At 43.4% G+C, this 15,336-nt stretch overlaps 1 protein-coding gene across 9 annotated transcripts in view; it reads right to left on the bottom strand.

Annotated features, from left to right (window-relative positions):
- LOC140728102 (intermembrane lipid transfer protein VPS13B-like) overlaps positions 1-15,336 on the bottom strand; it is a 1,021,046-nt gene that overhangs the window by 400,419 nt on the left and 605,291 nt on the right. For all 9 annotated transcript variants that reach the window (XR_012099001.1, XR_012099002.1, XR_012099004.1 and 6 more), the window contains exon 23: positions 9,303-9,537. Coding sequence is in view for 6 of the 9 variants with exons in the window: in XM_073046336.1 (XP_072902437.1) it covers positions 9,303-9,537 (235 nt within the window). In the remaining 3 variants the exon portion in view is untranslated. The remainder of the gene's footprint in view (positions 1-9,302; positions 9,538-15,336) is intronic.

The raw sequence follows: 15,336 nt of genomic DNA, 5'->3' as shown, positions 1-15,336 counted from the left end.
AAAGTTAAAAAATCCTCACGTGTAATATCTTTCTGTGTAAATATCTCATATTACAACGTGGGACACCTGCGGCCGAAAATCCGGTGCGGCCTAAAATCCGGTGCGGCCTGTACAAGTACAAAATTGATTTTCTTTCTAAAATTAGAGCCAGCGGCTTTTAATCAGGTGCGCTCTGTAGTCCGGAATCTACGGTAGTATGTCTTCACGCTCCTGTACTGGGTGATGAAGGCTCTTAATGACAAATACCACTTTTTTGAGGCATCACTTTTTGAAGGTGTCCTCAAATGCTGGGGAGGTTAGTACCCATGATGGACCTGGCTGAGTTTACAAATTTCTGCGGCTTTATAAAATCATGTGTAGTGGCTCCTCCATACTATGAAGTTAAATTGCTCTCCACGGTACATACTGTATGTAGAAATGTGTGAGACTCTTTGCTGACTTACCAAATCCTCTCATGAAATACAACCACCATCGTAAAACCATAAGACATAGAAGCACAATTAGGCCATTTGGCCCATCGAGTCTGCTCGCTGTTTAATCATGGCTGGTCCTTTTCTCCCCTCCTCAGCCCCACTACCCAGTCTTCTCTCCATACCCTTTGATGCCATGTCCACTCAAGAACCTATCAAACTCTGCCTTAAGTACCCCCAATGACCTGGCCTCCATAGCTGCCAGTGGTAACAAATTCACCACCCTCTGGCTAAAGAAATTTCTCCGCATCTCTTTTAAATGGACCCCCCTCTATCCTGAGGCTGTGGCCTCTTGTCCTAGACTTTTCCACCATGGGAAACATCCTTTCTACATCTACTCTGTCTAGGCCGTTAACATTCAATAGGTTTCAATGAGATACCCCTCATCCTTCTAAATTCCAGCAAGACCAGGAGCTGTCAAACTTTCATCTCTAACTTCTGTTAATGCCCCTCCTCCCCTTCTTACCCCATCCCTTATTTATTTATTTATCTCCCCCCCCACTTTATCTTTTCTCTTTTTTCTCTCTCTGCCCGTCTCACAATCACTCCTTGCCTGCTCTCCATCTCCCTCTAGTGCGCCCCTCCCCCTTTCTTTCTCCCTAGGCCTCCCGTCCCATGATCCTCTCCCTGCTCCAGCTGTGTATCCCTTTTGCCAATGAACTTTCCAGCTCTTAGCTTCATCCCTCCCCCCTCCTGTCTTCTCCTATAATTTCAGATCTCCCCCTCCCCCTCGCCCTCCCATTTTCAAATCTCTTACTATTTTTTCTTTCAGTTAGTCCTGACGAAGGGTCTCGACCTGAAACGTCAACAGTGCTTCTTCCTATAGATGCTGCCTGGACCGCTGCGTTCCACCAGCATTTTGTGTGTGTTGCTTGAATTTCCAGCATCTGCAGATTTCCTCGTGTTTGTGTTCATCATATGATAATCCTTTCATTCCTGGAACCTCCTCTGAACCCACTCCTAATGCCAGTACATCTGTTCATAGATGAGGGGCCCGTAACTGTTCACAAAACTCAATGGGAGACCTCATCAGTGCTTTATAAATCCTCAGAATCACATCCCTATTCTTGTATCCCAGACCCTTTGAAATAAAGCTAACATTGTATTTGCCTTCCTCACCACCATCTCTATCTGCAAGTTAACCCTTAGGGTGGGCCGGCTGATGGCGCAAAGGCATCAGCGCCGGAGTCCAAAGTGAAGGCTCCCGAGTTCGAGTCTAAGTCCGGCCACCCCTGAGCACGCTTTCCATCCGTGCCCGGTTGCACGTCAAGCTAGCCACTCAGCCTCATAAAAAAAAACAAGGGTCAAGTCAGGAATGTTCATATCGTGACCCGGTTAATACAAAAGGAGAGCAATCCTGACACCACGCACCAGACAAGAATGGCTGACTGTCTGGCACGACACGCTAAAAAAAATATATTTAGGGTGTTCTGCACAAGGACTCTCAAGTCCCTTTGCATTTCACAGTTTTGGATCTCCTCCCTGTTTAGAAAATAATCTGCATATTTATTTCTACTATCAAAGTGCAGGCCTCTGTATTTTCCACCATTGTATTTCATTTGCCACTTTCTTGCCCATTCTCCTAATCTATCTAAGCCCTTCTGCACCCTACCTGATCCTTAACACTACCTGCCGCTCCACCAATCTTCGTATCATCTGCAAACTTGGCAACAAAGTTATCTATTCCATCATCTAAATCACTGATATACAGCATAAAAACAAGTGGTTGCAACGCCAACCTCAACATAACACCACTAGTCACTAGCAGCCAACCAGAAAAGGATGCTTTTATTCCCAGCCACTGCCTCTTACCAATCAGCCAATGCTCTAACCATGCCAGTAACCTTCCTGTAATATCATGTGCTCTTAACTTGGTAAGCAGCCTCATATGTGGCACCTTATTAAAGGTTTTCTGAAAGTCCAAATATACAACATCCACTGCATCCCCTTTACCTACATGTAATTGCCTTAAATAATTCCAACGGTTTTGTCAGGAAAAAGCTTTTACTATCCACTTTGATATTGTTTGCCAGCTTGCTTTCCTATTTCATCTTTTCCTTCCTAATGATTCTTTTAGTTGCTCTCTGTAGAGTTTTAGAAGCTTCCCAATCCTGTCTTCCAACTAATTTTTGCTTTGTTGTTTGCCCCCTCCTTTGACATCCCTTGTCAGTCACAGTTGTACTATTTTGTCATTTGAGTATTTCTTTCTTTGAGTCATACTTCTATCCTGTACCTTCCTTATTTTCCCCAGAAACTCACGCTATTGCTGCTCTGCTGTCACCCATGCCAGCAACTCCTTCCAATTTACTTCGGCCAGCTTCTCTCTCATACCAATTTAATTTCCCTTACTCTGCTGAAATACTGTTGTGTCAGCCTTTAATTTCTCCCTATCAAATTTTAAGTTGAACTCAATCATATTGTGATCATTGCCTCCAAAGAGTTCTTTTACCATAGGCTCCCTGAGCATCTTCAGTTCATTAATTAACACCCAATCCAGTATAGCTAATCTCCTAGTAGGTTCAATGACAAATTGCTCTAAAAAGATATCCTGTAGGCTTTCAACAAATTCACTCTGTTGGGATCCATTTCCAAACTGATTTTCCCAATCGATCTGCAAGTTAAAATCTCCCGAGCCCATCACAACACTACCCTTTCGACAAGCCTTTTCTATTTCCTGTTGCAAACTGTGGTCCACACCCCAGCCACTATTGGGAGGCCTGTATATAACTGCCATCAATCTCCTTTTATCCTTGGAGCTTCTTAACTCAACCCACAAGGAATCAAAATCTTCCAATCACATCTTCCTATGTCACATCTTTCTGTTGATTTGATGCCATGTTTTACCAACAGAGCCACGCCAGCCCCTCTGCTGACCTTCCTATCATTCCGATACCACGTGTAACCTTGGACATTCAGCTGTAAACTACAACCATCCTTTAGCCACAAGTCAGTGTTGGCCACAACATCATACCCAACAACCTGTAAAAGTGCAACAAAATCATCTACCTTTTTTCTTATACTCCATGCACTGAGATATAACGCTTTGAGTGCTACATTTGCTACCCTTTTTGATTATACATCCCTAATGCACTGATACTCACCCTACTGGCTGCAGTTAAGTCCTATTATCTGCCTGCCCTTCCTGACAGTCTGACTGCACACTATCTTTGCTTTTTTACCATCCATCCTTTCCTGAGTCCCTTCACTCTGGTTCCCACCCCCTGCCAAATTAGTTGAAACCCTCTCCAACACCTCTAACAAACCTACCTGCAAGATTATTGGTTCCCCTCACATTCAGGTGCAACCGGTCACTTTTGAACAGATCATACCTCCCCCAGAAGGGATCTCAATGATCCAAGAAGCTGAAGCCCTGCCCCTGCACCAGCTTCTCAGCCACACATTAATTTGACAAATCATCCTGTTCCTACCCTCACTGGCGCGTGGCACTGGCAACAATCCAGAACTTACTACCTGGGAGGTCCTGCTTCTCAGCTTTCTATCTAGCTCTTTAAATTCTCTTTTTAGGACCTCTTTGCTTTTCCTTCCTATGTCTTGGATGACATCCCTGACCATGGCACCGGGGAGGCAACATAACATCTGGGTGTCCCATTCATGTCCACAGAAACTCCTGTCTGTTCCCCTAACTATTGAGTCCCATACCACTACATCACTACCGCTCCCCTCTTCTCCTTCTTTCCCTTCAGCACCACAGACCTACAATTAGTGCCATTAACCCAGTCTCCATGGCATTGCCCTGGAAGGTCATTCTCCACAAAAGTATCTAAAACGGTATAGTTATTTTTGAGAGGAATAGCCACAGGGGTGCTCTGTGCTAACTGCCTATTCACATTTCCATTTCTCCTGACAATCACCCAGCTACTCGCCTCCTGCAACTACTTCCCTGTAACTCTGATTGATTATCTCCCCACTCTCCCATACAAGCCAAAGTTCATCCAGTTGCTGCTCCAGATCCCTAACACGGTCTTCAAGGAGCTGCAGCTGGGTGCACTTCACACAGATGTAGTTCCCTGAGAGACTCTGGGTCTCCCAGACTCTGACATCTGGCATGAAGAACACAGAACAGCCATTTACTACACAGGTAGAATAAAAAAGAGAAAAAAAAGGGATGCTTAACAGAAGTTTACTGGGAGCCAATATCTCTTTTGAGCCAAAGCCCGGCACGCCTACTTTCACCACAGGCCTATTCCCAACCATAGCCACTCCGCATGTCCCTTCTGTACTTTTAAACAAGAACCGCCGACCTGCGAGAAAGCTTGTCATTGTGGCACACTCCTGCCGCTGACTGGACAGTCACTGATTGCCTTCTTTGTAACTGCATCAATATGTTGAGTCCTGGACAGTTCCTCAGAAACGTTGGCACCCAGGAACATGAAACTGCCAATCCCTTGATGAGGACTGGTGTGTGTTCCTTCCAATTCCCCTTCCTGTGGTCCAAAATCAATTTGTTGGTTTTATTGACATTGAGTGCAAGGATGTTGCTGCAACACCACACAACCAGCTGACCAATCTCACTCCTATATGCTTTCTGTCACTATCTGAAAGTCTGCCAATAATAGTTGTGCCATCAGCAAATTTATAGATGCACCTGGCCCTTGCAGAGCCACACAGTTGTGGGTATAGAGAGAGTAAAGCAATTGGAGGGCAGAGCTTAGGACGATGGCGCCTAACATCGACTCCTTTGCTTGCATCTTTGGAAACAGCTCTATTTCTATCTTTAGCATCTCATTTTTTCCTTTTCAGAGTTTTTTTTAAAGACCCTGACCTGGAGTTACATGCTGACTTTGGTTCTTTGCAGAAATGAGACCTGCTCTCAGGGTCTCACGACTGGCCACTTTTTGATATGCCAAGGACGCGGCCTGGAAGACTAGCGCACCAACAGGGTGCTGGATTTTCGTGGTTCTGGAGGTAGTCAGATTTGAGGTTGGTGCCACCTCCTGATATGCTGTGGGAGTACACGGAAGATCGAAAGCAGCAAGCTGGCTACTCGCTGTGTGCCCAGAGACACAAGTTATTTGGGCACAGAGCTCAGAAAAAGCGACGCAACAGACTCTTAAACCATAAATCTGCAAGTTGTTTTGTTATGTCTCCCCTCTCGCTGGGACTGTGTGTGTGTGTGTGTGTGTGTGTGTGTGTGTGTGTGTGTGTGTGTGTGTGTGTGTGTGTGTGTGTGTGTGTGTGTGTGTGTGTGTGTGTGTGTGTGTGTGTGTGTGTGTGAGTGTGTGTGTGTGTGTGTGAGAGAAAGAGAGAGAGACAGACAGACAGACAGACAGACAGACACACACACACACACACACAGTGGTATGTTGAATTACCGGGTGAACAAGTAGTCTTTGGGGTACTGCAAAGTATGTGTCTTTACTGATGCTTTGCTGCATGCTTGAGTGCTCAGTGGAGGGTGCCAATGCTTTTTTGCTGGTGGGGGACAGGGGGTCGTCACTTTGCTGCTGCTTGTGCATGGGTGGGGGAGCTGGGGGGGGGGCTTTGGGGTTCTAACATTTAACTGTCATTCATTCCTTCAGGCACTCCTTTGTTTTCATAAATGTTTGTGAAGAAAATGAATTTCAGGATGTATATTGTATACATTTCTCTGACATTAAATGTACCTATTGAAACCTAAGAACACATCCTGGATTTGCAACAGTGTTGATTGTCAGTGAGGAGAGATCTTATTTCTGATCCGCACAGACTGTGGTCTTCAGGTGAGGAAGTCAAGGATCAGTTGCAGAGGGATTTAGAGAGGATCATAGAGACTGCTGATTAGAACTGAGGGGATTATCATGTTGAATACTGTGCTATCATCAATAAACAGCAGCCTGATGTACATATTGCTATTGCCCAGATGACCCAAGGCCAAGTGGACAGCCAGTGAGATTGCATCTGCTATAGACCTATTGTGGCGATAGACAAATAACAGTGGGTATAGGCCCTTGCTTTGGCAGGAGTTGTTTCTGGCCCTGACCAACCTCTCAAAGCCATTCATTACAGTAGATGTGAGGGCAACTGCGCAATAATTGTTGAGGCAGTTTACCCTGCTCTTCTTGGGACCTGGTATGATTGTCACCCTTTAGTAGCAGACGGAAACCTCTAGCTGCAGGAATGAGAGACAGATGTTCTTGGTGCCCAGCAGTATGCCAGAAATTCGAGAATATCGGGGACAGATGTGAATGCAGTTGCTATTGCTTGGGAGAAAGCGCTTGGGAAGCTGAAAGGCCTGAGTCAGCAGGACCAGGTGGACTACACCCCAGGTTCTGAAAGAGGTAGCCAAAGAGATTGTGGAAAAATTAGTAATGATCTTTCAAGAATCACAAGATTCTGGCAAGCTTCTATAGGAATGGAAAATTGTAGTTGTCACTCCACTTTTCTAGAAGGAAGGGAGACAGAAGAAATGGAATTATAGGCGAGTGATTGGGGAGATGCTGAAGTTGATTTTTAAGGATGAGGTTTTGGGGTACTTGGACACACATAATATAGGTCAAAGTCAGCATGGATTCTTTACGAAAAATCTTGCCTGACAAACCTGTTGGAATTCTTTGAGGAAATAACAAGCAGGACAGGCAAAGGATAATCACCAGATATTATGGTGATTATGGATATTATGGTGATTTCAGATGGTTTTTAACAAGTTGCCACACATGAGGCAGTTTAAAAGATAAGAGCCAATGGTATTACTGCAAAGATACTAGCAAGGATTCAGCATTGACAGATTGGCAGGAGACAAAGAGTGGGAATAAAAATAGCCTTTTGTGATTATGTAATGGTGACTAGTGGTGTTCCACAAGAATCAGCATTGAGGCTGCTTCTTTTTACTTTGCACATCAATAACTTGTTTGATGGAACTGAAGGCTTTGTGGGCAAGTTTGCAGATGATACAAAGAGAGGAGGAGGGGCAGGCTGTGTTGAAGAAGCAAGAAGGCTGCAGAAAGACAGATTAGGAGAATGGGAAAAGAAAAGGCAGATGAAATACAGCAACAGGGTGTATATGGCCATGCACTTTGATACAAGGAATAAAAGTATACACTATTTTATAAATGGGAAGAAAATTCAAAAATCCGAGGTGCAAAGGGACTTGGGAGTTCGCAGCTTGGATTTGCTAAAGGTTAATATGCAGGTTGATTTTGCAAGGACTAGAATCTAAAGCAAGGATGTAATGCTAAGGCTTTATATGGCACTGGTGAGGCCCCACTTGAAGTATTGTGAGCAGTTTGGGGCTTTCATCTAAGAAAGAATGTGCTGACACTGTAAAAGTTTTCGAGGAGGTTTATTAGAATGAATCCGGGAATGAAAGCATTATTACATGGGGAGTATTTGATGGCTCTGGGCCTGTACTCACTGGAATTTAGAAGAATTTCATTGACACCTATCGAATGTTCAAAGGCCTAGATGGTGTGGATGTGGAGAGGATGTTTCCTATAGTGGGGGAGCCTAGGACCAGAGGGCACAGCCTCAAATTAGAGGAGTGTTCATTCAGAATGGAGATGAGGAGGAATTTCTGTAGCCACAGGGTGATGAACCTGTTAAATTTTTTGCCATAGGCGGCTGTGGACACAGGCAATGTCATTGGGTGCATTTAAGAAGGAAGTTAGTAAGTTCTTGATTAGTCATGGTGTGAAAGGTTACAGGATGTGGGCAGGAGAGTGGGGTTAAGAGGGAGATGGATCAGCCATAATTAAATGAAGAAGCAGGATCAATGGGCCAAACAGCCTAATTCTGCTCCTGTGTCTTATGGTATAATAGTGTTATAACTATTTTATAATGTGTATCGATCAGTGTAAAACCTATACAAATATGCATACAAATTCAGAGCAAGAATAGGCTCCTTGAGCATTCTCATCCATTCAATAATATAGCTGCTGCCTTGAATGCAGCTACAATTGCATTGCCACTTATCCTAGGTAACTAACTATTCACCTTCTTAATAAAAAAGAATCTATGTACCCCCAATCCGACCCTTTGACTTTGTCAGCCCACATTGTTCAAACAGACCCCAATATCAGCTCAAAGAACTGCATTTCATCATCCATTTGGACACATTACATTCCTCAGACCTTAATCTTTATGTCAACATCTTCAGCTAACCAGCCTTTCCAGTTTGTGTTGAAAGTGGCCAGTTCTAATAGAAGGTCATGAAGCTGCAATGTTATTTCAGTTTTACCCTCTCCACAGATACTGCCTGACCAGATGGTAACTTATAGAATTCTATTTCACACTTCCAAAAATCGCAGTCTTTTGTATTTTACAGTTCCAAAACAGCTTTTTTTTTCTCCTCTTAATTCATCCCCCTCAATTTGTATCTCCATCATACAGATTACCTGCAATTAACAAACCTTCCTATATTTCCATATAGACATTTGTTGGCAGTCCATCAATCTCATTATTTCCTTTCTTATTTTCTCTCAGCCAAAAAAACATCTATCTTCTTTTCATGAAGATTCCCTTCGTTCTCTCAAACCCTCTTCTACAACTTAAAACATCTTGATTTCCTAACATTCTTTGTTAAGTCATCAACCAGAAATATGAACTTTGTTTCTCTCTCCAGAGACATTGATCAACAATTTCAAGCATTTTCTTTTTTATTTTACATTTTCAAAAGTATTTTGGATTTTTTAAACCACCATGTTTTGGTTTGTGATTCATGAGCAAATGGCTTCACTGAAGGAGTTTCTACACCACAAAACACTTAGTTTAAAGAACAGCAGAATGTACAAATACCTCTTGGCATGACAGAAGTTGTTGATTACCCACACTGTCTACTCAAAATTCTGCAAGCTAATGGCAGAATGAGAGCAGAGCCAGAACAGAAATGGAGCTTACCTTCTTCAAGAATAGGTCTTGAAATTACAAAAGGGATCTCCTGTAGAGGTTCCATGTATTTATGGCCTGCACTGATCACTTTTATCTGAGGCAAGCAGATAACCAAAATGCCAGGCATGCTTTCTTCAGTATGGTACCAATTCCTCACTGTCCCAGGTATGTCACCAGCCACAATTGTACTCGGCGATGGTAGGCTCTCATTTGGAAGGAACACACAGCATGACTGTACCTCCAGCTGAAAGACAAAAATATAATATGTTGAAATAAATCAATTATAGAACATAGAACAGTACAGCACATTACAGGCCCTTCGGCCCACAATGTTGTGCCAACCCTCAATCCCTGCCTCCCATATAACCCCCCCACCTTAAATTCCTCCATATACCTGTCTGGTAGTCTCTTAAACTTCACTAGTGTATCTGCCTCCACTACTGACTCAGGCAGTGCATTCCATGTACCAACCACTCTTAAATGAAAAACCCTCCTCTAATATCCTCCTTGAACTTCCCACCCCTTACCTTAAAGCCATATCCTCTTGTAGCAGTGGTGCCCTGGGGAAGAGGCGCTGGCTGTTCACTCTGTCTATTCCTCTTAATATCTTGTACACCTCTATCATGTCTCCTCTCATCCTCCTTCTCTCCAAAGAGTAAAGCCCTCGCTCCCTTAATCTCTGATCATAATCCATACTCTCTAAACCAGGCAGCATCCTGGTAAATCTCCTCTGTACCCTTTCCAATGCTTCCACATCCTTCCTATACTGAGGCGACCAGAACTGGACACAGTACTCCAAGTGTGGCCTAACTAGAGTTTTATAGAGCTGCATCATTACATCGCATCTCTTAAACTCTATCCCTCGACTTATGAAAGCTAACACCCCATAAGCTTTCTTAACTACCCTATCTACCTGTGACATGTACCCCCAGATCCCTCTGCTGCTCCACACTACCAAGTATCCTGCCATTTACTTTGTACTCTGCCTTGGAGCTGGTCCTTCCAAAGTGTACCACCTCACACTTCTCCGGGTTGAACTCTATCTGCCACTTCTCAGCCCACTTCTGCATCCTATCAATGTCTCTCTGCAATCTTCGACAATCCTCTACACTATCTACAACACCACCAACCTTTGTGTCGTCTGCAAAGTTGCCAACCCACCCTTCTACCCTACATCCAGGTCGTTAATAAAAATCACAAAAAGTAGAGGTCCCAGAACAGATCCTTGTGGGACACCACTAGTCACAACCCTCCAATCTGAATGTACTCCCTCCACCACGACCCTCTGCCTTCTGCAGCAAGCCAATTCTGAATCCACCTTGCCAAACTGCTCTGGATCCCATGCCTTCTGACTTTCTGAATAAGCCTACCGTGTGGAACCTTGTCAAATGCCTTACTAAAATCCATATAGATCACATCCACTGCACTACCCTCATCTATATGCCTGGTCACCTCCTCAAAGAACTCTATCAGGCTTGTTAGGCACGATCTGCCCTTCACAAAGCCATGATGACTGTCCCTGATCAGACCATGATTCTCTAAATGCCCATAGATCCTATCTCTAAGAATCTTTTCCAACAGCTTTCCCACCACAGACATAAGGCTCACTGGTCTATAATTACCTGGACTAACCCTACTACCTTTTTTGAACAAGGGGACAACATTTGCCTCCCTCCAATCCTCCGGTACCATTCCCGTGGACAACGAGGACATAAAGATCCTAGCCAGAGGCTCAGCAATCTCTTCCCTTGCCTTGTGGAGCAGCCTGGGGAATATTCCATCAGGCCCCGGGGACTTATACGTCCTAATGTATTTTAACAACTCCAACACCTCCTCTCCCTTAATATCAACATGCTCCAGAACATCAACCTCACTCATATTGTCCTCACCGACATCAAGTTCCCTCTCAGTGGTGAATACCGAAGAGAAGTATTCATTGAGGACCTCGCTCACTTCCACAGCCTCCAGGCACATCTTCCCACTTTTATCTCTAATCGGTCCTACCTTCACTCCTGTCATCCTTTTGTTCTTCACATAATTGAAGAATGCCTTGGGGTTTTCCTTTACCCTTCTCACCAAGGCCTTCTCATGCCCCCTTCTTGCTCTTCTCAGCCCCTTCTTAAGCTCCTTTCTTGCTACGTTATATTCCTCAATAGACCCATCTGATCCTTGCTTCCTAAACCTCATGTATGCTGCCTTCTTCCACCTGACTAGATTTTCCACTTCATTTGTCACCCATGGTTCCTTCACCCTACCATTCTTTATCTTCCTCACTGGGACAAATTTATCCCTAACATCCTGCAAGAGATCCCTAAACATCGACCACATGTCCATAGTACATTTCCCTGCAAAAACATAATCCCAATTCACACCCACAAGTTCTAGCCTTATAGCCTCATAATTTGCCCTTCCCCAATTAAAAATGTTCCTGTTCTCTCTGATTCTATCCTTTTCCATGATAATGCTAAAGGTCAGGGAGCAGTGATCACTGTCCCCCAGATGCTCACCCACTGACAGATCTGTGACCTGACCCGGTTCGTTACCTAATACTAGATCTAGTATGGCATTCCCCCTAGTCGGCCTGTCAACATACTGTGACAGGAATCCATCCTGGACACACTTAACAAATTCTGCCCCATCTAAACCCTTTGAACTAATCAAGTGCCAATCAATATTAGGGAAGTTAAAGTCACCCATGATAACAACCCTGTTATTTTTGCACCTTTCCAAAATCTGCCTCCCAATCCGCTCCTCGGTATCTCTGTTGCTACCAGGGGGCCTATAGAATATCCCCAGTACAGTAACTGCTCCCTTCCTGTTCCTGACTTCCACCCATACTGACTCAAAAGAGGATCCTGCTACATTACCCACCCTTTCTGCAGCTGTAATAATATCCCTGACCAGTAATGCCACCCCTCCTCCCCTCCCCCCCCCATCCCTTTTAAAACACTGAAATCCAGGAATATTGAGAATTCATTCCTGCCCTGGTGCCAGCCAAGTCTCCGTAATGGCCACTACATCATAATTCCATGTATGCATCCAAGCTCTCAGTTCATCACCTTTGTTCCTGATGCTTCTTGTATTGAAGTACACACACTTTAGCCCTTCTACCTTACTACCTTTATACCCTTTATTCTTTATATATTTTTTATATCCTTTATTAGATACTGGTTTTGAACAAGTGTATAAACTATGGCAAACTGGTGTGTACCAACAGTCCACACCAGAACAAGTTTTAATTAGTGAACAATTCTTCTACTATAGCATTATATAAGATTGTTCAAAATACTAAACTTATTCAACAAACAAATCAGCAAATCTAAAGCCAAGTTAGGATTAAAGGACATGTAAATATTTCAGTACATAAATGCATAAATGAATGCTCCGAAGGCAAATACCTACTTTGAGAGGAAAAGAGAGTCTTGATGATCCAGAGAAGTACTTTTAAAGTGTTACACTGCATTTATGAAGTTGTAAACAGGAATTTACTGTATATTGAATTTCAATTCCAATATACAGTAAATTCAAGGTCACAATGTCAATGGTGCCTGCAGAGGTAGGTTAAAGGATTGTGGAGTGTAACACCTACATAAAACCTACATCTCATTGTATCTTTTGCTAGTCTTTCACGTTATCCACAACGCAACCAATCTTCATATCATACTAACCAACTCACCTACATTTTCATTCAGGTCATTCACATACATCATAAACAGCAGAGGTCCTAGTACAGAGCCCTGTGGAATACCACTAATGACAGAACTCCAGCTGAAGTAACTCCCTTTGATCACTGCCTTCTACCTTCTGTGGACAACCCAGTTCTGAATCCAAACAGCCAACTCGCCATAGATCCCATGCATCTTAATCTTCTGAATAAGTCTTCCATGAAGGACATAGTCAAATACCTTACCTTAATCCATGTAGAAAACATCCACAGTTCAACCTTCAGCACTCACCCTCATCACCTCATCAAAAAACCCAATCAAGTTAGTAAAACATGACTTGCCCCGCACAAAGCCATGCTGGCTCTCACTAATCAGGCCATAGTTTACCAAGTGCTCATAAATCCTATCCCTATGAATTCTGTCCAGTAACTGTCCTACCACTGACACAAGACTCACCAGTCTATAGTTTCCAGGATTATCCCTGGTTTCCTTCTTGAACAGTGAAACTAAATTAGCTATTTGCCTGTGGCTAGAGAGAACAAAGAGCTAGGCCCTAGCAATCTTTTCACTTACCTCTTTCAATAACCTAGGCTGCAGCCCATCAGGCCCTGGGAACTTATCCACCTTAATGCTCTTTAAGAGACCCAAAACTACCTCCTTCTTTACTTTAAAATGTCTTAGCATATTAATACTCTCGGCCTGATCTCCCTATCCTCCATGTCCTTTTCCTTGTTAAATACTGATTTAAAGTACTCTTTAATGACCTCACCTATATCCTCCACATCCAAGCAAGCATTTCTCCCTTTATCGTTGAGAGGCCCTACCCTTTCCTTAGTTAGCCTCTTGTTCCTGATGTATGTCTAGAATGCCTTTGGATTCTCTTTTCTCCTATTTGCCAATGACACTTCATGGCCTTTCTTGGCTTTGCTAATTCCCTTCTTGAGATCTTTTCAGGCTTCTTTATAATCCTCAAGGGCTCTGTTTGATTCTAGCTTCCTATACTTTACATACGGTGAGGCATTCCCTTTTGCAATACACCAAAGCCAAGTAAACACAGGTAATTGAGTAAGTAGTATGGTGTCTGGGGCTATAATAAGTTGCATGGGGTGCTGGTGAATAAGCCCCAGGAAAAGGGGTTCAGGGTAGAAAGGGGAAGTGAATTGGTCAGGGTGGTGACTGACTGTAGACATAAGAGGAATATGTGAGAACGTTTGGTGGGGATGGTCAAGTGAATCAGTCGAAGGGGAGGGAGCTAGTGGCAGAGATTGGGAAAAGTTGATTGGTGTGTTGAGAAAAGAAATGTTTGGAATTTATGCAAGCTTGTTGGAATGATCTGTGGAGAGGAAATCTGTGCTGTTGGTCAGAAGTGGACAGGTAATGGGGCCCACTTTTCAAAGTAAAAATGTTAAAGGGACTGTCCTTTTAAAGTTAGGTTCTGAGTGCTGGACTAAAATCTGTTCAACCCAATCCCCTTTGAACAGCATGTAGAAGCTGGCCCTAAAGATTGCATGAAATCCTACTCCTTCAGAACCATCCAGCATACAATTTGGACCATTCTAATGCAAAGGAAGGTCCAGAAGTGTGGAAGATGCATCTTCTACATCTTAGGTTCTCCATGTGTTACGATGTAGTAATTGTAGAAAATGACAATCATGAGTTAAGTCCCTGACTTTTGTTCATCTTCAATTTTCCACTGAGCAGCAGGGCCGCCAAATTCATGATGATGCACAATCTAACTTCCAAGCAACATATTACAAACTGCACACACCAATGTTCCACAAAACATACTAGATCCTGACTTCGGCCAGTGACTCAGTACAGAGTGCTCAGTCATCAGCTGCTTCTGCACAGGTTCACCACCCTTTGGCTAAACAGATTTTTTCTCATTTCTGTTCTGAATCGATGTCACTCTATTCTGAGGCTGTGCCCTCTGGTCAAAGATTCCCACACTATAGGAAACAGCCTGTCCACAACTACTCTATCTTCACCTTTCAATATTTGATAGGTTTCTATAAGATCCCTCCTCATCTTTCTAAACTCCAGTAAGTACAGAGCCATCAAATACTCCTCATATGTTAAACATTTCATTCCTGGGATCATTCTCATGAACCTCCTCTGGACCATCTCGAAAGTCAGCATATTTCTTAGATAAGAGGCCCAAAATTGCTCACGATACTCCAAGTGTGGTGTGACCAATTCTTTATAAAGCCTCTCCATTGCATCCTTCTTTATGTGTTCTAGTTCTCTCAAAATGAATGCTAACATTTCATGTGCCTTCCTTACCACAGACTCAATCTATAAGTTCACCTTTAGTGAATCCTGCATGAGGACTCTCAAGTCCTTTTGCACCACTGATTTTTGAATTTTCTTCCTATTTA

This window comes from Hemitrygon akajei, chromosome 1 (genome assembly GCF_048418815.1).
Source record: "Hemitrygon akajei chromosome 1, sHemAka1.3, whole genome shotgun sequence".
In the NCBI taxonomy this organism is placed as follows: Eukaryota; Metazoa; Chordata; class Chondrichthyes; order Myliobatiformes; family Dasyatidae; genus Hemitrygon; species Hemitrygon akajei.
This window is presented reverse-complemented; position numbering and strand designations above follow the sequence as displayed.